Source organism: Saimiri boliviensis, chromosome 3 (genome assembly GCF_048565385.1).
Source record: "Saimiri boliviensis isolate mSaiBol1 chromosome 3, mSaiBol1.pri, whole genome shotgun sequence".
Classification (NCBI taxonomy): domain Eukaryota; kingdom Metazoa; phylum Chordata; class Mammalia; order Primates; family Cebidae; genus Saimiri; species Saimiri boliviensis.
In genome coordinates, this window is record NC_133451.1 from 166092429 (window position 1) to 166120049 (window position 27621).

The window sequence follows — 27621 nt, forward strand, 5'->3', positions numbered from 1 at the left end:
TAAAACTTAAAAGCAAGTGTTTCAAATGTCTTTTCTCCACAGTTCCTTTCTAAATTGAGTAACTGAGTTTTTTCTCAAGCTAATTTTAGTCTTCTCCTAGCACAAACAACTTTTAAGTGGGGAAAAAGAGTCACAGAAACATTAAACTATAGGAATAACTAGTCTTGTATTTTATATCCATAAATGATAACAAGGAAAATAAACAAATGAACCTAACCAAATTGAACCTTTATAAATGCTAGTCAGTATTTAGACTTAATGGAGAAAAATAACTTTCTTACCTCCCAGGTTACTCTTCCCACCCTGCCAACCCGCCAACTACTCCAGACATTTTACTCTGGTAACCATCATTCTACTCTCTCCATCTATAAAAGCCTGCTTAGATTCCATATGAGTGAAATCATGAGGTATTTGTCTTTTATTGCCTTATTTCACTTAACATAATGCCCTCCAGATTCATCCATATTACCACAAATGACAAGATTTCCTTCTTTTTTTATGGCTAAAGAGTATTCCATTGTGTATAGCTATCACATTTTCTTTATCTGTCCATTCACTGATGAACATTTAGGTTGATTCCATATATTAGCTATTTTGAATAGTGTTTTAATTAACAAAGGAGTACAGATATCTCTTTAATAAACTGATTTAATAGCCTTTGGATATTATCCAGTAGTAGGATTGCTGGATCATATGGAAATCTACTTTTAATTTTTTTGAGGAATCTCCATACTATTCTTCATAATGGCTATACTAATTTGTCTTACACTTCCACCAAAAGTGCATAAGGGTTCCCTTTTCTCTACATCCTCGCCAATACATGTTATTTTTTGTCGTTCTGATAACAGTCTATGTTCTATTTTTGAAGCTAAACATATTAATTCCTTGACCTATCTTCTCTAGAGATTTGCCTGCCTAATCAAATTAGAAAGATTTATTTAAAATACTGAAATAACTACATCTTCTCAGGTACTATTCTGCATTAAGTACCATTCAGTTTTGAACTGGAAAATTCATATACCAACATATTTCCACATGGACTAAAAAGGACATTTTGAAATCTTAGCACAGGCGATTGGTTTTGGGCAAGATAAGAAAACAGCACAATCTTAAAAACAAAATTTTGTAACTGTCACTAATGTTTCTTTTTCCTTCAATACATATTATTCAAATGCCTAGATAATCTATAAGAAAATTCAACTCCATGTATCATGTCCCATCATAACTAATAGCTTAAGTCCAAGCCCTGGTCGTTTCTTGCACAGACTACTGCAACAGTCTCCTAAGTGATCACCCCAATTCCTCTCTTGCTTAATGACAATTCAATTCTACTTAGTATCAAAGTACATGAGATCATATCATATTTCCTTAAAACCCTGAAGAGTTAATAAATGAAAATAAAATTCAAACTCCTGATGCCATGGTCTATAAGCTTTGAATGATCTGGTTGTTGTTTAGGTCTCCAGCCTCATTATGAGCAAGTCTCTCCACTCACTATTTCTCAGGCATGCTGACCTCGTACCCTCTTCAGGGCTGTAGGAAGGCGGTTGCCTCTGCCTGGAATGCAGTGCCCCTAGGTCCTCCTATCTTCAATTCCTCCTCATGCTTCAAATTTCAGTTTAAATATTATCTCAGATAAGACTTTTCATCTCAATATAATCTAGGTAGCCCTACCCCTTGTTATTTTCTATCCCGACATCCCTTGGTTAATCATCATAGACTCTTCTCAATTTGTAATTGTATATTTATCTATCTATCTATTGTCAGTCTTCCACCTCTAAACCACAAGCTCCACTTCCATTTCCCTCACCACTGTACATCAAATGCCTTGTACACAATTGTACATATTATCTGAATTAAGGATAATTAAATAAGCATTTAGACACTTCAAATAAGTACGGTATTTCATATTGGCTATAACCACTAAATTTATTTTGAGGTATTTTTAGTTTACCTAAAAAATTCTGTAACGCATTTTCAGAATACATTACAGAAATGCCCAATAACCATATTCATACTGAATTATAAGAACTCAAATGTCAAGTAAGTGGACAAGGAAGGCTTTGCATGGAAGGAGTTATGAATTAATAAAAAGAACATTAATAAAAGCAGCCTCAAAATTTTATTTTTAAAACATAGAAAATATTAATTCAGAGAGACTTGATCCTAATCTTAGAGTACAATTCAGACATAGGATACGTGCTGATTAGATTAAAGCAGTAGCAATCAACTCATAAACCACTCCTCAATTAATTCACTTAAATCTCTAATATTCATCAATAACTCTGTGACCTGTGATACATAAAGCCATGGCTTCAGAAAGTATATCTCTTAGAAAGGTAGCTAAAAAGAATGAGAGTAATTATGAAAACAATGTCTTAAAAATCTATTTTTCTAAATAAATGCATCAATGGAAACTAATGATTTGGTTTATACCTTAAAAGTTGGAACAGAAAGCTGTTCAAATGATGATGAACTTTCTTCACTGGTTGGTGTATCCAGATCAAGGGGACGATGCAATGAGGACTTAGAGGTTCTTTTGTTTGTTGGGTGCTTAACTGACCAATTAATTACTTGAAATTGAGTAAGGTAAGTCTGATAACAATTCACCACGGGTTGTTGCGGAGTAATCTGTTCACTCTCCACTGTTTTCTCACCTTCTACAATATATAGATGCTCTATAACATCATCTTCTCCACCTAATGCAGAAACAAATGAAGCCTGAGAAGGATGAGTTTTGAATGGCAGAGTTCGGGAATCCTGAATGCTTTCTCCATGTCCAGTAAGTGGTCCTTCTATACTGTGATATATGGAACCCCTACTGTAGTCAATCTGCTGAGTTTGTTTTTTCTTCTTTTTTCTACCTGGGTAAGTTCCAGGGCCTTCATCACTGCTAATGGGTTCAAACTCCTCAGCAGCAGAAAAGTAGGCTTCACTATCAGCCATTGACATGCTGGAATCCATTGATCGATACTGATGAAATGAATTAGAGTCTGCTGATGGTGTATACGGGAATGAACCAAAACTTCTCCTCTGCTTTGGTGAGTCTAGTACATTCTCATCACTTCGAGAGACATCACTACTAAACTGGACTCCAACTGTTACAGGCTGCTTGTCCCCATAGAAAGCAGCAGTAAGACTCTTAGTACTTCCAAGTCGGGTGGAACAGACAGAGGCTTGCCGTTTCAAGGGAGATCTAAGAGGAGATTGACCTACTGACTTATCCTGAGTATTAGGAGACACAGGGCTGTTTCCTGAAATTTCTGTAGGGATACTAAAACAGAAAGAAAAGCTATTACCATTTTCTATACATTATAAAATTTACTCTAAGCATAAAAATAAGTACCACTAAAAATTCTTTTAGTAATTTTAATCATGTATTTTACAAATAAAAGAAAATCTAAGCCAGGTGGCCAGATCACAAGGTCAGGAGTTCAAGACTAGCCTGGCTAACATGGCGAAACACTGTCTCTACTAAAAATACAAAAAATTAGCCAAGCATGGTGGCGCATGCCTGTAATCTCAGCTACTCAGGAGGCTGAGGCAGGAGAATTGCTTGAACCTGGGAGGCAGAGGTTGCAGTGAGTGACCGTGCCACTGCACTCCAGCCTAGGTGACAGAGCAAGACTCCATCTCAAAAAAAAAAAAAGAAATCTAAAATTTTACAATAAAATACTCAAAGTAACAAAACGGTACAATATGTGTTCATACCCCCATTAGTTCCAAAAGTTTTTGAGGTAGCTTAAAACACAATGAAAACTGAAAGAAACTCCAGAATGCAACCTTCTATCCATAATCCATGGACAGTAATGCATTTATAAAGGTTTCTTTTTCTTTCACATCCTTTAAAATATTGTCCAGTAAAATATACCAGGGGCATTTGATTAAAGGAGACAGGAGGAAGAAGTTATACATAACCTCAGTGTTTCTGACTTCAGCAACTGATATAGTAGTGCCATTTAGTAAGGCAGAACAAGTGAAGAATGATAGGAATATGGCCATTTTTAATACGTTGAATTTGAAGTCTCCATGCAACATCCAAGTAGATATATCAAGAAGGTGTCTAGGCCTTAGGAACAAAGGTTTTGGCTGGAGTTTTACATTTAAAAGATGTTAGCTAGAGAACATAATTGAAAGCAGTTACTTAGACTCCCTAGGGAAATAGTACAGAATGAGTGGAGAAAAAAGAGACATTCAACAAAGGGCAAGCTATAAAAGGAAAAGAAAAAAGAAAGGAGGAAGAAATGGAAGACATGACAATGGAGACTGAGAAGGAACAGCCAAGGAGGTGGGAAGAAATTTTGAAAAATGCTACCAAACCAAGAGGAAACTTTGATTCAAGAACGGAGTGGCCAACTATTAAGGTGCCAAAAGGAGGAACAAAAAAGGTATCCATTAGACTAGAAGGATAATATGTGAATGTTAACAACGATTCACTGTGAGTGGTAGGATGACAAGAAACTTCCACTTTTCATTACACTTCCTTGTACTTTCCTCATATCTGGAAAGAAGATATGTGTTGGCTTTTATAATCAGAAAGACGAGCAAACTAACATTTCAAAATATGTTCAGATACACAGGGAAACAATTTTTTAAAGTGGGGAAATGGACAGGGAAGAAGTTTTTCTTGCCACAATTTTAAACATAGAATCCTATTTATGATCAGGATTCTAAATAAGCGAATACTGACCTTGTTTGGCCATCATCTCTTTTTGTCCCATGCAAGAACTCTTTTTGAACCAAACGGTCATCAGCAACAGATGGACTTTCCTTTTCACCAGCCAACAAAGGCTGTGCAGCACTAGAGCTACTGTTCTCTTCTGAGGAAGAGGATGAACTATGAGATCGTAATGGTACTTGAAGACTAAGGTGCTGAGTTTTTCTCTCTACTTCTATTCCCACTGATTTGTTTTCCCATTCTTTCCTCTTCATGCCATTCATATTACCTAAACAAAAAAAGGGTGAGTTAAGTGAACATACAAATTTCAAAAGCAACTTATGAAAAACATGGCAATTTAATTCCATTTTTAAGTATAATCATTTTTAAAAAGCCAAGTATCTAATTTCACATAGCAATTTGTTAAATATTCTACATTAAGTATAGATCCCAGGTCTATAAACAGTGAATTTTTTCTTCTTTTTAAATCTTTTATTGGAAAATTTACAAATTTACAGAAAACTTTCAAGAATAGTACAAAGAACACCATATATATTCTACTTAGATTTACTTCTTTTATATTTTTCCCCTTTTGCTCTAAGAGTTCAATATTGACAGGAACTGTATCATTTTTCATTCACTGATGTACCTCTAGTGCCTAGAACAATGCCTCATACACAGAAAGCACTCAATAAATGGTTCTGTGAATGAATAAATAATGACTTTAGGACCAGAGTGAAGCACCACTGTTTCAGAGTTTCATAAAGAGCTCCGTGAAGTGTTACATAAATTGAGGGGCTGGGGGAAATTTTAAAAAGAGAATACTATGGCTGCCTAGATTCACAATATTTAACTCTTGCTCAACTTCCCCTCACCTCCTACCATCCCTGTATATCCAAGAAAAAGAAACCTGCTAATGGAGAAAACATCTCCTTGAACAGAATGCAGTTCTAGTGGCATTCAAGGGGTAAGAGTCGTAAACTTAGAATGCTATTTACTTTTAGTACCACAAACGTAAAATAGAGCAATGAAAGTCAAAGAAAAATGGTCTTGATTCACTTCTAAGAGATACAGGAACGTAGTGTTCACTGACCTTCCAAGTAGATCCTTAATTCTACACATATGCCCTCCTTGATTTTATCCTGACACTGCATCTACACTCCATCCCTGGATGACTCAACAATCAGAAACTCAGGTACATATGTAGTGGCTATTCCCAACCTTCCATAAATTGTTTTCATAATTACTCTCATTCTGAAATTGTTTTCATAATTACTCTCATTCTTCTTGTCGATAAGGACAAGAAACTGTACGCAATTCAGCAATTACAACTCGCTACTAAGAGAATCACCAAGTGATGCCAACACTTCCTATTATACATTATAAGAATTTTACTTTCTTCAATGTTAGAAAGAGAATTTACTATTTTCCTCCTTTCACACCATGTAAAAATTTCCTGCAAATATTCTTTCTTGAGTTTCTGATAGTAAATCTTTGAAAATCAAGCAATCTTCATAATTACTGCCAGTTATAGCACAGTAGAGAGAACAAGAAAGTGGCTTCAGTGGCCCCGATTCTAGTTTCTTCTCAGCCATAGTTGGCTGTTATTACTTCATGCAACTCAGTCTCAGTGACAAGCCTGTTTCTTTACTACAAAACAAGGATAATATCTACCTTACATGATAGCTTGGGGATTAAATGAGAAAATGCCAGTGTAAACCTTTAAAAATGAACATATTCAAATGTAAAAAAGTTACATAAGAAGACAGCTAAATTATTAAAATCTATCTTATTACTTAAATGCCAAGAAATTTTGGTTTGCTGATTTTATAAGATAATCTGCTCTCATTCTAGCAAACCTGCGGAAGTAAAATGATCTTAAAATAAAATGTGCACACTTATTACTACTTAGTAAAAAATCATTTAAACAGGAATTTAGCATATGTAATCCGGCTGTTTCCTCTAAGAGTTCCTATAAATGGGAAAGCAATCTGATAAACTCTTAAAGGTAAAATTACTCCTTTCCTATCTTTTTTTGTATACTGATAAAAGGCAGCCATAAATTAATGTTTTTAAATTAATTAAGGGAAAATGAATAAATACTGATGAAGTATCAAGACTTTTCTACATTTAACACCTTCACAGCATGGCAACTTAAGAAGTAAATATTGCACTGAATTGTAGGAACACATAACAACAACAAAAAAAAATCCAGAGGAAAATCTGTTTCTGAAGTCTCTGGAGAAAAGACCCTAGGTAAATCTAAATATAATACACTTAAAGCCACTCTTCACTGCTTGTACCAAACTGGAGTTATTTGCAGAGTTATGCTAAAGATTCTAAGGAAAGACTGGAGTTCTTTTCTTGACATGTTTAATTTTACTGATAAGGAAACTATTTTGCAAAAATAATTGGTAACACAGGGGCCAATAGAATAAATATTACTATTGAAAAGTTTTCCTATAAAAGCAATGGTCAAACAACTTGTTACCTTGAAGCACAGCTATTACTAAGTGTTCATCTGAATGTTCTGTTACAGGAAAATAACAATATGGAAGGAAATATTTAGAATAAACTTTTTGAGGCAAGCCACCCACATCAACAACAGATTTGAATAGCAGACCTACTTTTGCCCTGTGTAACTCTGAGAAAATCACTAGTTTTATCTGGCTGCAGTTAAGTCATATGCAAAACAAAGGCAGATTATACTAAACCCTATTCATAAGACTACACAAAATAAATTGAGTTGAGCAGAGTAACACTGAGTTTCTTCCAGAATGGCACAGGGATAAAGAAAATCAACAATTAGCAGAAGTGACGAAATATCTTATTACCATCTATAATTTTGGGAATTTCTTTAGTAATTATCCATTCTCCAGGCTGTAGCAGAGACTGTCCATAATACATATCAGACTCTGTACTTGTGCTTGAAAATGCAGAGCTACTGGAAGGTGTCAACTCTTCAAGTTTGAAGAAATCTAGGCCAGTTATTGTGCCACCAAAAAATCTGCAGCCACCGAGACAACCACATTTGTTTCTACACCTCTTATTCTTCAGGATATCATCTGGCCACAAAAACCACAACCTAAACAGAACCCAAAAGAAAACAAAAAACAACTACATAAAAAAAAAAAAAAACAAACTCATTAAGAAATAAAAAACTTTTTGGTACGTAATTAAAGTTAGTTGTTAATATTTTTAAAAGGCAAGGTAAACACAAACACAAAGGTTTATTCCTACTGTGGTTTCTTTTTTTAAATCATTTGCCTTTCTAAAAAAACAGTCTTACCAGAGCAAGTGAGATGGAAATAAGCAGAATCAATAATAATAGAGATTTGGCACACAGTAAAAAGCCCAAAGCATTTTTTTAAAAAAAGCAAATATAAAAATCAGACATTTAAATCCAGTTTTATAATGTAGCGAACATTCTCAAAAAGACTAAAATTTTAAGACATTAATCCAAAAACAGACAAAACTATTAGTATAGATTATGCCTGACAGCTCACTACCTTTAGCATTTCAGGGCCTATTTCACATTGCAAATTTAAAACACTAAAAAATTACAAATATGGAGCAAGTAAGAAATTTTTTCTCAATAATATTAAAATAATGAACTACTCCGCATTTTGGAGAAAAACAATATCCAGGTCTACTCCCTTGTAATAAGGACTACAAAGAAAGCATTAAAAATGTATGTAAACTTCAGGTTCTGTATAAGTGACTCATAGATCTGTCAGTCGTTATTAACTACCCTCCTTTCTTAAAAAATATTATATAATAGAAATCTATGAGATATATCTTTATTCCTTTTTTACTTTAATAAAATTCCCTCATATTTACAGTCCATTTTTCTAAGCATTTTTACATGTATTATCTCCTTGGATTCTCAAGACCCTCACAGGGAGACAGAATAGGTATTATCACCTTCATTATACATCCATTAATTTGTATTTCTTGAACATATCAATTAAGTGCCTAGTGCCAGGCTAAGCAAAACTGATACAGTCTTTATCTATATGAAGTTTATAATACAGAGGCAAAGACAAACAATAAACAAAAAAATAATAACTAATCATAAATTGTATTAAATGTTATGAGGTAAACAGTGTTGTGACAAAGAAAATAGGAAGAATCTTTTAAAAAGTAACATTTGAGAAATTAAAGATGAGGTGGGACAACTTAGAAGTGGAACACCTATCTAGAGAAGACAGAAAAATGTATGAGTAGGCCTTAAGATGAGGAAGCACTTGAGATTACTTCAATCAGGTGTTATCCATTTCAAATCACTTCTGAACTTTAAAGTATTAAGTCAAGCAGCAAAGATATCTTAAAACACCACCAAAATAAAATAACTTATATATATAATAGACATTTTTTTACTTCATTTGCAAAGCAAAAGCTTGGTAGAATGCATGGCACTTTTCTCTAAAACTCCTGGGAATCCAATATGCAAAAAGGCAGCCAAAGCTGAAGGTCAATGAGTTACCATATAGGAGAGGCAATTTATCATGAGTCCTAAGAATCCCTACATGTTCCTGGTGGGTATGCCATGAATGCAAGTTCTGTCCAGGCCACTTCTCAGGGCTGTGTTTGCAGCAAGCAACTGTGAGGATTGAGATAATGTTTCTCTCTGGAAAAGAATAGGCTTCCTTCCACTTACGATAAAAATGGAAAGATTCACTAAAAATTCAGCGTTCCTCTTTTTTAACGTAACCTACTTTATGCATGTATTCATCATTGATGGACTATTTTTTTTTTCTGAGACTGATTCTCACTCTTGTTTCCCAGGCTGGAGTGCAGTGGTGCAATCCTGGCTCACTGCAACCTCCGCCTCCCAGGTTCCAGCAATTCTCCTGCCTCAGCCTCCTGAGTAGCGGGAACTACATTATCCCCTACAGGACTCAGGGAAACGTTTGCTAGATTTAGCAAATAAAATACAAACAAAAATAAGTTTGTTTTATGCAATATGGGAGACATACTTATACTAAAATGTGTTTTGTTGTTTATCTGAAAGTTAAATTTAACTGGGCATCTTGTATTTTATCTGGCAACTCTACTTGGGGGGCACAGAGAACCAACCTACCAACACATGACTGGCTACCACTCTTGCTGTGAGTAATACAATCTCTGATCAGAGAAGTTTTGTGTATTTTGCCAGCACCCACGAAATTGTAACAGGCTAACTTGTTAACTTGTAAGAAAGATAAAAACCCCAGACTTCACAATTTTTGATAAGCTACAGCACTGAAACCAACCTAAGTGAGTTACTTGGAGCAACCTGAGTCACCTGAAGCAACCTCCTTAGCTCCATTAGCACCTTGCTCTACCACCTAACCTAATCAAAGACAGGCATTTGGTTCACACTTAGTGGCTCCCTGAGCAATAAAATAACAAAGAAATCCAATTTCTTTTACACGATATTCTTCACATATGAGCTTTCATACTCAGCTATATGTCAAATCTTCTTCAATTAATTTAAAAGATTAATGTATTATCAATAAAAATCTCAACCGTTTCTTTTTTTTAACTAGAAAAATTGTCCTCAAGTTATCTTGGGAAAGTTAACAGATGATAATAACTAATCATTTTGTAAAACAGAGAAATTAATATGTGTTAGGTATAAATTTTTCCCTCTGTATTCGAATAGGTATTTGCAGAAAAAGCAACTTACCTCCTTACCTAGACTAATACACACATGCACCCCATATAAAATCCAGATGGATTTGGGCTTTATATGTTAACAAGAAAAAGAAAAAAAAAAAAATACAGATGCTATTTGATTACTAGGAAAAGAATGGTTTTCTCAAATTAGTAACTGACGTATTTGAATGTATAAAACTAAAGTCACATAGGAAAATAAAAACAAAATTAAAAGGTAAAACAAACTGTAAAATACTAGCAACAGAGATCACAAAAAGGGTGACTGTCTTTAAAAACCTCTTAAAAATTGAAAATCACCAAGACCCCAGTAAGTAAATGTACACAGAATATAAACATTATATTCACAAGCAAAGAAACTGAAACAGCTAACAAACGTGGTTTTTAAAGTATTAATTTCAGAAATATATAAATGCAAAATAAAGAGATGCCACCTTTCACTTATTAGAAAACACTCAAAAGGTCGCAAAGGGGCAAAGACAGGGACTATCTAAAAAGCTATTGGGGATACAAACTGAAATAATTTCTGGCAAGTAATTTGGGAATGCATATGAAAAGTCTTAATTTTTAACTCATTCATACTCCCTTCCAGAAAATTAGGTAAACAGCCAGAAAGCATAGAAATATATTTTATGTGCCAAAATGTTCCTCTTACTATCATTCATAATGGGAAATTTAGAAACAATCTAAATATTTAATATAAGGGCAATGGCTAAATAAAACATGTTGTGTCTTTTTGGTAATGTATTATCATTTGTTTAAAAGTATCTTTATAAAATGTTTAAACATGTGGCCTGATGCTTTGGATATAAGTTTAATACAAACATGCAGAATTTTAAAATGTAAATGCAGGATGATTTCTAGCATTTAAAAAATACAGCAAAATCCTAGAGAGAAATATGATAAAACTTCATGTGGTAAGGTTATGATCATTATTTTCCTTTGTTTCTTAACAGTTTCCTATATTTTTAGAATTAGCACATATTAAATATACAATGGGGCAAGATGGGGATAGAAAAAGTCATACTGTCATTTTAAATGGAAGTGATTCAGTAAGAGGCACTGGTAACTTTTTAAAACATAAGTACAATCATTTCCTAAGGATCAAGGAAATAGGCCTGAGTATGTTTAGTCTTCTCTGTAGTTCTGAAGGCCCATAAAAGGAGTTTTATATAGTAGATGGTAGTAGTACTGTGGAGTACATCATTTTAGGAAAGAATGATGACATGAAAGTTAAGAGCTGGGGTGAGAGAGAAAATGTAGTGCTTTAAAAACTGTTATTTAGGAACCAGTAACTTAAACTTGTTTCACTGTTGCCATACATGGTATACACTTAGAAACATGTCAGAAAATAACGTTATTTCCAACAACTGCACCACCACCAGATACAAGATACATATTTACTTAAATATCAGGTCCTTATATATTATTTGAGGTATAGCACAATCAGATTAGATCTTTATTTAAAATATTCTTAGCCCATTCTCTCAGTAGAATTTCCTCTGTAATTATCTAGTTGCTTTCATCTGAACAGGAGATTGCCACCATTCTTAAAATTTTCACTTACCTCTTAGTTCTGGCATCATGAGTTTCTAAGAAATGTCTTTGTGCCTCATGTTTAGAATGATGGTCAGCAGCTAAAGCAATATCAACAGTAATAAGTCCTAAATTGGCTGACCCAGCTTCAAGCCAATAGGCCCTCCGTAGCACTGCAGGCTGAAGTCCAATTCTGCAATTATTTACTTGCTCAATGTACTGTCTCACTTGAAAATCCTGAATTGCAGCACTGATTCCTTCCCCAACCGACTGATTGTGGAGATTACAGTTTGCAACTCGAATTGCACCCATCTAAAATTGAATGAAGAAAATGAAACAAAACTGTAATTTCTCTATTTTTAAGTAGTAGCCTACACTACAGATCATTTCAAATAGAGTAAAACATAAGTGGAAGGAGAAAATAAAGGAAAAAGAAATAAGGAAAAAATGGGAAAGGGACATAAAGGGAATAGAAAAGTTAAACACAATAAAAACAAAAATAGATAATCTTTTTAAAAGAGGTTAAAAGGAAAAAAGCAGAAGTCCTCAGGCACATAAGAGAAGTAAATAATGAAAAATCATAGAAACTTAACAAGGCTTGATTTTACACTACAATCCATAAAACAGTGGGAAATGAATGTTTTCAGGAACCAGGCAGAAAATATAAATGTATGAATCCTAAAGACATTCAAAAATCAAATTATTTAAAAGCACTACCAGTTTATATCCCTGCCATAAAAACAACCTACTATTTTATATCTCTGCCATAAAGCAATGTTATAAAAGTTCAGTTAGAGTAAATAAAAGTATGCCTTAAAAAAATAATACTGGAAAAGAACATGGATGAGTAACAATTAGAAAGCTATCTCCTAAAATTTTGCGGCAGTCTGTGAAATGACAAACTATAAATGTGTATTTTATTTCAAGAAATAGAGGTTTAGTTTAGTAAAAAGGAAAAAGCACCTCCCTTGTCAAGCAAAACACTTACCTTTATATTTGTAGCACAACCATGCTCAACAATGTAAATATCAGCTCCATCTACTGCTATACGAGTCATAGTATATTTCAAATCATCTGAAGTTGGACAAGGCCCAGGAATACAACTCAACTAAAATAAAAAAGGATTGTACATGTAAATCACAACCATCAACTTATTAGCTGGACACTTAAGTCATCTTCTCAAAATAAACACAAAAAATACAGTTATTGATATATTTAATTATTTAAAAATTGGTCTAATTTCATTATTTTATAATAATAAAACCAGCAGTTAAAGCATTGTCAATTAGAAAACTATATATTAGAAAACAATAAGTAAGCATGTACCATTTTTATTTAGAAGGGGCAAGTGGCAAGTCTAATAGATAATACATATACAATTTGTTACTGAAATTCAAAAAAGATAGGTAATAAGTAAACTGTGTCACAGGTTTACAAGAATTATGTAAGTTTAGAGTTGTAAGATTTTCTTATAGGTACTCCATACACACAAATATATTTATTGTAAATATTATAATGATATCTAAGACAATCCACATACATTTAATTCTTTTTTTACTCCCAAAACACAGAATTTTATAAAATTTACATTAGAAGAAAATGTACATATCACCTACATCAATAAATTTCTTGAGATGGCAGCCATGAGCAAATTATTGGCCCAATAGCATGTAAGTGCTCATTAGTGGCAGAGCCAGAAGCAGGAACAGGCATCTTATACTGTAGTCAATATTCTATAAGGATCTATTTCCTCTGGACAAAAAGAGCCCTAAACAAACTAAAGTGACAGAATGGAGATCAGTAGTTACCTGAGGCAGGGGCTGACTGCAAAGACACACAGAGGAATTTTCTAAGGTGAAAGAAATGTTCTGTATCTTCACTGGTGGTAATGGTTACACACATATATACAGCATTTGTCAAAACTCAAACTGTACAACTTTAAAAGGATGAATTTACTGTATATAAATTATGCCTCAACAAAACTTACTTTTAAAAACTTTAATGCAATATAAAAACTTTAAGTTATTAAAAAAAGAAAAAAGAAAAAGGAGGGAGAGGTACCTAAAGGCCTCACCAAATTCATAAGGGAGAGTATTAACTGCACAGTAATACTCTGCATTTCATTGCCACTGCGTATGGTTTTAGGGATTACCATCTACTTTTTGCAACCCTTTTGAAGATACTGTAATAACCCTTAATGAAGGTGGCACAATGTTGTGAAAAGAGCGTAAGATTTGGAATCAGGAAACCTGACAAATGACCACCCTTGCCAATTACGTTATGGGAGAACTGGCATGCCCAGAGTGGTCTGCAAAGCATGTCCTTGCTTCAATTTCTAAATCTTCTACATATATAGCCACATCCCAACAAATTAGTAAAATAACGCAATATGACATGAATGTTAGCAGTAAAAACATAAGCAAAATACAATTTTTATATCTCCATTCATTTTTTAATTTGTATGTTTTAATAATTACCTCATATTTCAGAAACTTAAAACTAAAATGGCTAAGAATTTAAAAAATAATTTTGTTAACTGAAAAAACTAGTTTACTTCATGGCTATGTGTATTTGACTTAAAGCTGGTATCTCAATATTCCATTTTTAAAAATTCATAAATGTTTATAATATTGCTAACATATGTAACATACCTTAGATTCACAGAACCGACGATCAATTCCATGCTGACATATTATTACTGATTTTGGTCTTTCCAGTTCATACTCCCGACATACCACATGAAAAACAAATGTCTGTCCCCACTCCAAGAGGCATGCCAGCTACATATGGTAAGTGACAAATTGACAACACTGTTAGCATTCTAAACAAGTGTTCACAGTTCAAAAGCTTCTGAAGAATACTAACACAGCTTGAAAGAAGCCAAATACTATCTTAAAAATTCTGCTAAATAAGCAACTTGTTAGTCAATGATTTTTTTCTACCTTTATATACTTAATATGCTTATGTTACTTTTCCTTTATGAATGACAAAATGTATTGTCAAAATGAAAACTCATTTCAACTGAAAAATTTCACTTTAGCAACTTTAAAAGCAAATCCTTTTATTCAAGGTTATATATCTTTTCTCTTATACAGCTAACTGAAATCCTCTACATAGAAAAGCACCTAAAACTCTCTAATCATAAACCAAACTTTCATGTGAAATCTTTGGTTATCTAAATAACACATTGCGCTACAATTTTTAAAAATAAGGTATTTTGATGATTAAAGAACTTTTGTTTATGTAAATAGAAGCTTAAGTAAGCACATATTATAATTCTTCAAATCTTGAGTTTTTTTTTTTTAAAAAAACAATTTTATAATTGATTAGAGCTGTTAAAAATGTTGAGGGATAGATGTACATGACATTATCCCCCAAATAAGTACATAATTTAAACTCTTGGAAAACATAAATTTAAAATATACAGAGAATGGAATAAACATAAAAACATCTACAGATTCATGAACTGCAAACAGTGATGCTAAGATTTTATGCAGGAGAAATGTTTCCTCTTATAAAGGCAATTTATAAACATGTAAGATTCTAGCAGTCCTTAGAATAAAGGAATTGTATCCAGTCTTGCAGGGTCAGTATGGCTTTATTCCCTTCTTAGGGGTCAAGCTGCTTTAGAATACGCTTCAGTTTTTACTTGTATACTTAGGGACGAGAAATGGGAGACAATAAGGAGAGGACAGTTACAAGGCCAGTGAGCAATGACTATAGCTTTTCATCCATTTTTACACATTCCATTATGCATTTCTTTTCATATACTTTTATAAATATCATTATACATTTCGATATTATATTGAATTGATGTTCAACTCTAAAGTATCCCTTTTTAATTCCATTCATTTTCCCCAACATTTTTAGAATATTAATTTTTGCTACCCTCTGAAAATTTCTTCCAGGTATACAGGGCATCTAGGTTCTTTATTACTTTCTTGTTGCTACTACCTACCTCTAAATTATATATTTCATACCCATTCTATAACTTTTTATCAAAATTGAGTATGTAACATTCCTATCAAATTTCAGTCTTTTGAAATGCCAAGATAAGCATTCATATTATAATAAATATATGACTCAGGTGAAATGTTACAATAATATGGCAATTCAACTAAACTTCAGTGGTCATTTAGTAACAAATAACATAGTAAACCTTTTTGCACCTTCTAAGGATTAAGTGGAAGGGGTGATGGGGGAGAATTTATCCAAAAGGATCACATCTAGAATTCTAGACCAGATTTACTTACCAGTAAATTCACTTTTATTTTTTGATACTACTTTCCACATCACTAACAGCAGGTACAAATGATGTAATCTTGCTTTGGGACATGATAAGTAAAGAAACTTATTACCTAATCCTTAGCATCATAAGGGCTACTTTCAAATCCTACTTGAAGAAAACAACGTTCTTAGAAAATTATTCCATATAGTAGAAAACTTAAGATTTTTCCAACAATGGAGGACCAAATAATATAATTTTAATAATAATTAACTTGATTTCTAGAACAGTACTCATCCTGAATTTTTCCCAAAGAAAGTCTCAAATTCTTTGTATTATTACAAAGAACGACATATATTACACTCAATAAATTATATGTGGCTCCGAAAAGTGAAACTTGTCTCTGACTCACCTATAACTAAAATTTTGAATGGCAAGAATGACTCCCATCAGAATGCCATCAGTGGAAATGCAATGAACATTCAAACAGGCATACAAGTTATTCTTGAGAAGGTAAGTAAAGAAATGAAAAAGAAAATAAGTCAGGAGATAGTACTCTGAAAACCATACCTGTGGTGCTGTAACCTTAGCTGTAAGACTTCCTGCTTGCACATCAATTAACCATGCATATTCTAAGGAATCACTTCCCAAAGGAAGACCTTCTGCTGAGAACATAGCATGTGCTCTCAGCTGGAGACCTGACAAATTGATGTGACCTTCCCTGAGTACTTCATCCACAGGAGGTCGCTGCTGAAAACAATAATGATGAGACTGTAAAATGTGTAAGAAAATCACATTGTAATTTCTAGTTGTTTCCCCCATGCCCCCTGAAGAGATGACCAATAAAATCATGCCATGTATAAGGCTTCAGAATCCACAAGCTCCTAATACTTGTAGCCAAAGAGGTAGTCTGAGCTAAGCATCTTTAATGAACAATACCTATGAGAGCCCATCTATTATAAAAAGCAAGATAGCTAAGTCCTAGAAAATACACAGATCTTTGATTGGTAACTGTCTTTATGAATAACAAGAAACTACAGTAGTACTCTGACAGGGAATACAAGCGACCAATCTTTTGTAGGAAACCTAAGGATCATGAGATTAAAAATTTTTTTTAAAGAAACGTAACACTGAAGAATAAAGACCATTAAGACCAAAAAATGAAGAACTGTGGGGAAAACTCAACTTCCATATAGATTCTGAGGACTATGTAAAAACAAAGACAGTTTTCTCTTACAGAGAATAATTTTATACTCACTACTAAAAGGCAGCATGTATTTCAAAGGGAAAATTTCTAACATATATTCAGAGAAATAAAGGATATGTCATAAAACAGATTATTTCATGAAGACTAGTCCCACACATAATTAAGAATAAAGAATCAAATAAGTTTGGAAATGCCCTACTGATTAGTCACCAATTTCTGTTAAATTTACCTCCCAATCTCTCATGAATTCATTGACTTTTTTTTCATCCTGGTCCAAATAGTATCACCTCTTGCCAGGACCTTTTCAGGGCGTTAACTTTTTACATCTCTCTGCTCCATACTCTACCAGTAATCACAGAGATCTTTTAAACATACAAATTGGATCCTGTCCTTGCCTCCAGACCATTAAATGCTACCAGACCACTGCCTACCTCACCTTGCAGCACTTTTTACATTTAAAATTATTTATCTTAATTTTAATTTTCTCAATATTTACCTTCTTCTCCAGGTTATGGATAATTTCGGTCTTATGCACAAAGTATCGCTGCACCTAACAGTGACCATAAAAAGTAGATGCTGCTGACTTGACTAGACAGATTTCTTCACAGCAAGTGTTCACAGAGCCTTCAATATACTAGTATACATAGAGGCAGTTCATAGATATTCCCCAACCTAATTTTATTACAGTAGTCTTCTTAGTGCATGTCTAGGCTATCTCATGGGATTAGCGTTCCTTGCTTCAATATATGTTGGGAAACACATTCTTAAAAAAAAAATTTTTTTTTTAAGGATAAGGTTACCTATAATTCCTGAGACTTTTTTTTTTTTTAATTTCAAATTGTGACTACAATTATCATTCTAGAAGCTCTTCTGATACAATTTTTCATTTTATTTTCATCCAAGCTGTGTGACTTTATATTAAATCACCTTACTTCTCCAGGCACTAATTCTCTTACCTTTTTTACTGAGGGAACTGGGGAGGGTGGTCAAGAAATTTATCTTGTGAAACTGAGACTCAATAATTCTTAGTATAAAACTTTTATGAAATTTTTCAATCACAAAATTACGTGTGGATCTTGACCTTTCCTAAGGTACAGCCTACATGATATGCCAATAAACATTATATTCTAAATTTTATTGCCGTTTGCATCATGTGTAAGTTGAATGGCATCCCTCAAAAATGTATGTTCAAGTCCTAAGCCCTGGAACTTGTGAATATGATCTTTTTTGAAAACAGGATTTCTGCTGATGTAAGTAGGTTATGATAAGGTTACACTGAGAGTGAGCCCTAATCCAATGACTGGTGTCCTTATAAAGGGAGAAAAAGTGGGACACACAGGCACAGAGAGTGTGGCAGCCAGTAGAGATGGAGGTAGCAATCTCAGTGATTCATCTATAAGCCAAGGAACACCAAGGATTGCTGGCAACAACAGAAGCTAAGAGGCAAGGAAGGATCTTCCCCTACAGCTCAGAGAATGTGACCCTGACAACACCTTGATTTAGGACTTTGAACATCCAGAACTGTGAGAAAATAAATTTCTGTTGTTTTACGTCACCTAGTGTACGATACTTTGTTATGGCAGCCCTATGAAATTAATACATAAGATGACCACAAAATAAAAAGTGCATAGTTTCATAATGGGATGCAGCAGTCCATCAGTTACCTGAGATCCCTCATTTTGAAACCCTGAGTTAAGACTGATGCTATCCAGGATAAACTACAAGTGGGTAACCCAGGTTTGAGCCTTGGGAGTAGACACAGTGTAAAGCCTCTCACTGTATGAACACTAGAGAGTATAACGAAAAATGAAGAAAAAAATTCTTAGGAATAGTTGTGTCAACACTACAGAATGTAAACAAGGTAAGTAGACAAGCAAATTCCAAGAGGATATATATGATATTTTTGTGTTTTGGGTAAGTTGTCAACTATCTAGGAAACAAATTATCACTAGTACTTCCACTTCCACCTTGATTTCTCTACTCCATGAACTCCTTCTCAAATCCCCAAATAAATCATACTTTATAATTCAGTCTCTTTACAAGTTTGCCATACCTCTATAATAAGAATTAATGTGAACATTCATAATAAGCCCAATAAAATGTTTTCTATATTTGGTAAAGCCTTTTAAAAAAGTGCAGTGATTAAAAGTTGAAGTGTTACCAGGTACTCATAAGAAACCAGGCATATTCATCTAAGATTCTCAGAACTCATCCATAGAAGACTTTCCCTTTCCCCTTTATTAATTTCCTTAATAGAGTGAAAAAGGGAGATAGGCTTCCTCTCCACACACCTGCCTCCCAGAATAAAAAGTAACTGCTTCTAATGACCCACTAATTATATAGAGGAGGACAAGAGTTTTTTTAAAGGTTAATATGGCAAGATAAAGTGTTATATGAGATCTTTGTGATGACAGAATAGTTCTGTATCTTCATTTTGATGGTGGTTACATGAATCTACATGTGATAAGACAACCTACAGCTATGCACACACATTGTATCAATTTCCTTATTTTGATTCTATAATTATAAAAAATAATTTTACCATAGAAAAAACTGGGTAAAGAGTACATAGATATTGCTCTATAGTATCTCTGAAACTTCCTGTGAATCTGTAACTATTTCAAAATAAAAGTTTAAAACAAGAAACACATTCTGTCGCAAAACAAAAACAATGCCTAGCACATATTAAATTTTAGCTGATGTGATCTCATATATGTCAAATGTATATAAGAAAAAACAAATTAAAATTCCATGAAGAAAAATATCATCAGTAATGGCAAAAGAATGAAAAGGGGGTATGCTATTTTAAATAAGATGATCAGCAACTGCAAATAATCATAATAAATGTTCATTCATTGATGATTTCCGGGTGTCAGATTCATCTTCCCATTTATAATTTTACTTTGTGTTGTATTAAGTTCCATTTATATTTCTAAATCACACAATTTGACTAAAAGTAAGATGGACATACAAAGCAGTGATAGGTGCTATGGAAAGTCATTTGCCATTAAAAAAATAAAGTGATAATCTACCCAGAAATGTAATAAATTCTCAAATTCTCACTTGATGAATGTCATTGGTTCTCCTTTAAAAGAGCCCATAAGTATCGTGAAGGAGTTAACAAAGTATCTTATGTTAAATGAATAAGAATAAATCACTGACCATGTAGATACACACATTTTAAAACATTATGGTATTGGTTAATATTAACATTTATGCTGTGATATTCAACAGAACCTACCAAAATTTTACATAGTTAATCTTTCCCTTCCATAAATATTTGAGAAAGTATTTATATCTGTTTCTATTATAATAATAAAAGGTATAAAATATAATTGGGATCACAGAAATGGGAGCAGCAAAATAAAATTGAGATTCTTTTTTTTTTATAAGAAAACATTTTTGAAGCCTTTATTTACAAAAGCTTTAAAAACAAATAATACCCTCTGTTTTGCAAATAATGTTTTGTTTAAAAAGGACCACCCAGTTACAGCACTTTTATATTATGAATAAAGAATGTACAAGGGAGACAAACCAATGTAACATTTGGAAATAAAACAACTCTCATACACATAAACATACATACAAAACTTCTTAATATAGTTAACTTAAAAGTCTCTGACTTAAAGAGCTACAAAGTCTGTGCACAGAAACTAATACATTGTTTTGACTCAATAAATATTAATAGTGAATCTCTATATCTCTAGCATATCTCAGTTCACCTTACCTGGTAGTTATCACTGACAAACACATTCAGGGGTGACAGGATAAGCTGCAGCATAGTCTCCCTAAATCCTTTTTTCATTTCAAAACACAGTCTTTCCAAGAAAGCTGTAGGGCATTCAGGGCCATCAGTAGTTCCATGCTGCAGTCAAACAAAATAGCACAGTTGAAATGCAGAAAAAGCAAAAAGTAAGGAAGTACAAAAAAAAAAAAGAAAAAAAGAAAAAAATTACATTTCTCATGATTAAGAGAATTTGATTTTTTAAATGGAGAAACTATGATTATTGACAAAAATAACTATTCTGTACCCCAGTAGAATCATTAGCTGCACTAAGCACCAGAGGGCCACTCGCCCACCACCCCACTGTGACACAGACACACACCTCATCTGGCCCTGCTCCAAAGTATCTGGGTTCTTGGAGCAATTTAATACCATTCAATACCAGGTCAACCAGAACAGGTCTAAGGGCTGTCCTTAGAGTGACCCAGGATACTGTGCTAGATCCAAACCACACAATTCAACCTTCAGAGTCAAGTCAGAAACTTGATTTTGTAACAGGTCCACCATAAGGCCTCAAACTGATCTGGGGTCTGGACATAAAAGCTAAAAAAATGTGAAGTCGTTAAATACTCATCAGGTTAATTACAAACCCAACAGCTTGAGGTATGATACAATGTCCTGACGTTACATAGAACAGCAAAGAAGGAGCTAAGTTAAATTAGAAGAAAAACAGAAAGTAAAATTACCAATGATCAAGTAATCATATTATAAAGAAAACACATGAGCTTCATAACAGTAAAAGAATAAATTTAGAAGCTTCTGAATCTGATTTTTTTTTTCTAAGTGTGTGCTGCATGCTTCACATCTACCCACAGGTGGGTGTCATAATATATTCTAGAACACTTTGATATATAAACACTTACAACAGGAAGACGCCCATGAACTTTGTACAAATTAACAAGAACGGTAATATCCCAAGGACGTAAGGTAAGTGGATGAATTGACTTGGCTGAACTTTCATTTTCCTTTTTGTCATTTTCCATTCCAACAGCAGTCCACCCAGAGCTGGATGATGTTGACAGTGACAAAACAGGACTTGAGATAACCTCTTCAAAATCCATATACATGTCATCTTCCCCAAAGTAGTTTTCCTATAAATATTAAGAAAACACAAATTGCTGTCAAAAGAGGTATGTAAATATATTTTCACCTCTGAGCCTAAATTTGTAAATTATTCATTTCCTTAACCTAGTATATTTAATAAAAATTATCAGGTCTATTGTGTTAAAATATAAAAGAAAGTATACATTAAGACTTACACGTAGACACTTGGCAAATAAATATTCAATAGCAAAAAATGCAAAAAGTTACAGAAGCTTGTTTTATAGTAAAGCTTTCATGACATTGCCCAAGTTACAGCAAAACCTTCTAATTTAGGTCCTGAGAGACCTCTGAAAGTTTGCATGGTTCAACAGTTTTCAATTATTGCTCCTAAGAGTTCTCAGGCAATACCCAGGGACATCCTTTGGGGAAAGCAGTTCACTGAAAATTAGTCTGGCTAAATTCAATTAGGTAAACTAGTACAATTCACATATTCCTATTGGAATATTTATCAAGCATGTTTTAACAGCTTTAATAAAAATATCCAATCTTGGTTATTGATGAGATAAAGACACGTGTTACCAACAATTAGTAAAACCTCCTTTCACATAGTTCATCCTGGTTTCTTATGCAGAAGTGTTTCAACTGCTGTTTTCTTTTGCATGAAAATCGAAATTTGGCTTGAATTTAAATTCTTTTTTTCACATTGATTCTAAATTTAAATTGTGGTCATTTGATCTGTCAGTGGTAAATAAAAGCTGTTAAATATTCCTGTTAACACTGTTAGCATATCTGTCAAATATTAGAACCAAGTAAGTATTTTGGTAAATTCTGCACTTTGGTTATTGACAAAGTTATTTTCTGACTAAAGTTATGGACATCAGTACATAATATCTTTTATAGGAAATAATGTTGAAGGGCTTAAAGTCATATAGTTAATTGGTAGGAGGGTTAATATTGAAATCCCAAATCCACTTGCTCACAAAACCAGTGCTTTTCCTCTATTCTCTATTGCTGTCCACCTCCTAATTACAGATTCCATTTGAAACCTGCTTGAAATCTTAATCACTGTCTTTATAATACAATTCAGAAGCATGGACAAATATAAGCACAAATACAATAGAAAACACTGGGTTATATTTTAAGTTCCAACATTAAATTTTTAAAAATAACATGAGTGTCTAATTGAGTTCAATCAACATTAAAAACGTGAAGATGGCGATCACTAAAAAATCAGGAGACACATGCTGGTGACGATGTGGAGAAATAGGAACGCTTTTACACTGTTGGTGGGAGTGTAAATTAGATTCAACCATTGTGGAAGACAGTGTGGCGATTCCTCAAGGATGTAGAAATAGAAATGCCATTTGACCCAGCAATCCCATTCCTAGGCATATACCGAAAGGATTATAAATCATTCTATTATAAAGACACAGACACACATTTATTGTGGCACTGTTTATAATAGCAGAGACTTGGAACCAGCGCAAATGCCCATCAATGATACAATGGATAAAGAAACTTTGGGAGGCCGAGGCGGGTGAATCACAAGATCAAGAGATCGAGGCCATCCTGGTCAACACGGTGAAACCCTGTCTCTACTAAAAATACAAAAAATTAGCTGGGCATGGTGGCGCGTGCCTGTAATCCCAGCTACTCAGGAGGCTGAGGCAGGAGAACTGCCTGAATCCAGGAGGCGGAGGTTGCGGTGAGCCGAGATCGCACCATTGCACTCCAGCCTGGGTAACAAAAGTGAAACTCTGTCTCAAAAAAAAAAAGAAACGAAAAGAAAAAGAAAATGTGGCACATATACACTATGAAATACTATGCAGCCATAAAAAAGATGAGTTCATGTCCTTTGCAGGGACATGGATGAAGCTGGAAACCATCATTCTCAGCAAACTGACACAAGAACAGAAAACCAAACACCACATGTTCTCACTCATAAGTGGGTGCTGAACAATGAGAACACATGGACACAGGGAGGGGAACATCACACACCAGGGCCTGTCAGTGGGTGGGGAGGTTAGGGGAGGGATAGCAGGGGATGGGGGGGGGTTGGGGAGGAATAGCATTAGGAGAAATACCTACTATAGATGACAGGGTGGGGACGGATGTAGCAAACCACCATGGGACATGCATACCTATGTAATAAACCTGCACGTTCTGCACATGTACCCCAGAACTTAAAGCATAAAAAAGCAAAACAAACAAACAAAAAACCTTGAAGAGATGAAACAAAAGGCTAGTTCTTTGACAAGATTTAAAAAAAAAAAAAAAAAAAAAAACTGGGCTGGGCACAGTGGCTCCTGCCTATAATCCCAGCCAGCACTTTGAGAGGACAAGGTGGACAGATCATGAGGTCACGAGATCAAGACCATCCTGCCCAAAATGGCAAAACCCCATCTCTACTAAAAAAAAACAAAAATTAGCTGGGTGTGGTGGCATGTGCCTGTAATCCCAGCTACTCAGGAGGCTGAGGCAGGAGGCTCGCTTGAACCAGAGTCAGAGGTTGCAGTGAGTCCAGGTCGTGCCACTGCACTCCAGCCTGGCGACAGAGCGAGACTCCATCTCAAAAAACAAACAAACAAAAAAACCAAAAAACTAATGGACCACTTGTGAGATTAACCAAGAAAAGAAGTGAGAAGATCCAGATAAGCTCAATCATTCAAGGCTACTATGCACATCTTTATAAGAACAAACTGAAAAATCTAGAGGAGATGGATAAATTCCTGGAAATTTGCAACCCTCCTAAACAAGAAAGGAACAGAAACTCTGAACAGACCAGTAACAAATAGTGAGATAGAAAAAGTAATTGTAAAAAACTGCCAACATATAAAAGCCCGGGAGTGGATAGATTCACAGCTGAATTCTATCAGGCATTTAAAGAAGAAGTGGAACCAATACCACTGAAACCAAAAGATAGAGAAAGAGGGAACCCTCCCTAAATCATTCTATGAAGGCAGTATTGCCCAAATACCAAAACCAGAAAAATACATTAAAAAAAGGAAACTAAAGACCAATACCCCTGATGAACAAAGACACAAAAATCCTCAACAAAATACTAGCTAACTGAATCTAAGAGCTATCAAATAGATTATACACCATGATCAAGTGGGTTTCATATCAGGATGTAGGAATGAGTCAATAAATGTGATATATCACATAAACAAAATTAGAAACCAAAACCTATTCAACAAGTTGGGTAGAATCAATATTGTGAAAATGACCATACTGCTAAAAGCAATCTTTAAATTCAATGCAATTCCCATTAAAATACCACCATAATTCTTCACACAACTAGAAAAAAAAAATCCTAAAATTCATACTAAAACAAAAAAGAGCCCGCATAGCCAAAGCAAGATTAAGCAAAAAGAACAAATATGCTGAGCGCAGTGGCTCCCACCTGTAATCCCAGCACTTTGGGAGGCTGAGGTGGGTGAATTACGAGGTCAGGAGTTTGAGACCAGCCTAACCAACATGGTGAAACCCCATCTCTACTAAAAATACAAAAATTAGCTAGGCGTGGTGGCCAGCATCTGTAATCCCAGCTACTGAGGAGGCTGAGGCAGGAGAATCACTTGAACTTGGGAGATAGGGGTTGCAGTGAGCCGAGACCACACCACTGCACTCCAGCCTGGGTGACAGAGCGTGACACCATCTCAAAATAAGAAAACATAAACAAATCTGGAGGCATCACATTACTTGACTTCAAACTATATACTACAAGGCTATAGTTACCAAAACAGCAAAGTACAGATACAAAAACAGGCATGCAGACCAATGCAACAGAATAAAGAACCCAAAATACAACCAACTGATCATCGACAAAGCATGCAAAACAAAGTGGCAAAATTGGGTTTCGCACCAGGGATGCAGGGATGGTTTATACAGAAGTCAATAAATGTGATACATCACATAAATAAAATAAGAAAGAAAAACCTATTCAACAAATTGTGCTGGGATAATTGGCAAGCCACACATAGAAGAATGAAAATGTATCTTCATCTCTCACCTTATACAAAAATCAACTCAAGATGGATCAAAGACAAATCTAAGATCTGAAACCATAAAAATTCTAGAAGACAACATCAGAAAGACTCTTCCTGACATTGGATTAGGCAAAGAATTCGTCACCAAGAACCCAAAAGCAAATGCAACAAAAACAAAAATAAAAAATGGGACCTAATTAAACTAAAAAGCTTCTGCACAGCAAAAGAAATAATCAACAGAATAAACAGACAACCCACAGAGTGGGAGAAAATCTACACAAACTGTGCATCTGACAAAGGACTGACATATGGAATTTACAGGGAATGAAAACAAATCAGCAAAGAAAAACCAAATAATCCCATCAAAAACTGGGCAAAGGAAATGAACATACATTTCTCAAAAGGAGATACACAAATGGCCAACAAACATATGAAAAAATGCTCAACATCACTAATGATCAAGGAAATGCAAATCAAAAACACAATGTGATACCACCTTACTCCTGCAAGAATGGCCATAATTTAAAAACAAAAAATAATAGATGTTGATGTGGATGTGATGAAAAGACAACACTTTTACACTGCTCGTGGGAATGTAAACTAGTACAACCACTATAGAAAACAGTACAGAGAGTCCTTAGAGAAATAAATGTAAAACTACCATTTTATCCAGCAATCCCACTACTTGGTATTTACCCAAAAGAAAATAAGTCATTATATGAAAAAGACACTTGCACATGCATGTTCATAGAAGCACAATTCACAACCAACCTTATAATATGGAAACAACCTTAATGCCAGCCAACCAACTAGTGGATAAAGAAAATGTGACACACACACACACACACACACACCCTGTGGAATAATAGCCATGAAAAGGAATGAAATAATGGCATTCACAGAAACCTGGATGGAATTGGAGTGATGTAACTCATGAATAGAAAACCAAGTATCATATACTTGCACTCGTAAGTTGGGGCTAAGCTATGAGGACGCAAAGACGTAAGAATGATATGATAGACTCAGGAGACTCGAGAGGAAGGGTGGGAGGCAGGTGAGGGATAAAACACCACACACTGAGTATAGCGTATACTGCTAAGGTGATGGGTGCACCAAAATCTCAGAAATCACCACTGAAGAACTTATCCATGTAACCAAAAACTACCTGTTTCCCAAAACAATTGAAATAATGTAAGCAAACTGAATGACGTTCAGAGCAGTAGTTCTCCCCGCCAGAAGCCTTTACAAAATACACATTTCACCTCAGTCCTGGTGACTGTTCAGAAAGTATGCAGTAGGCAGAGTCCAGAGTCAAGCGTAAAGTGGAAAAACTTCTTTGGTACTTTCATCTGTAAATGGCCTCCAGAAAATCATTTCTGTCCCACCTTTTCTCCAAACAGGTGATCTAAGGCAGGCATCCCCAAACTTTTTACACAGGGGGCCAGTTCACTGTCCCTCAGACCGTTGGAGGGCTGCCACATACTGTGCTCCTCTCACTGACCGCCAGTGAAAGAGGTGCCC

The 27621-nt window shown here is 34.5% G+C and overlaps 1 protein-coding gene across 10 annotated transcripts in view; it reads right to left on the reverse strand.

Annotated features, from left to right (window-relative positions):
* BLTP1 (bridge-like lipid transfer protein family member 1) overlaps positions 1-27621 on the reverse strand; it is a 217450-nt gene that overhangs the window by 121547 nt on the left and 68282 nt on the right. For 9 of the 10 annotated variants that reach the window (XM_039479082.2, XM_074396937.1, XM_074396939.1 and 6 more), the window contains 9 exons: positions 21931-22158; positions 21011-21148; positions 16647-16826; positions 14503-14631; positions 12840-12959; positions 11883-12163; positions 7492-7742; positions 4691-4946; positions 2437-3274 (listed from right to left, as the gene is read on the reverse strand). In XM_039479082.2, the coding sequence (XP_039335016.2) occupies positions 2437-3274; positions 4691-4946; positions 7492-7742; positions 11883-12163; positions 12840-12959; positions 14503-14631; positions 16647-16826; positions 21011-21148; positions 21931-22158 (2421 nt within the window). The remainder of the gene's footprint in view (positions 1-2436; positions 3275-4690; positions 4947-7491; positions 7743-11882; positions 12164-12839; positions 12960-14502; positions 14632-16646; positions 16827-21010; positions 21149-21930; positions 22159-27621) is intronic. The other variant, XM_074396938.1, reaches the window with a different exon arrangement.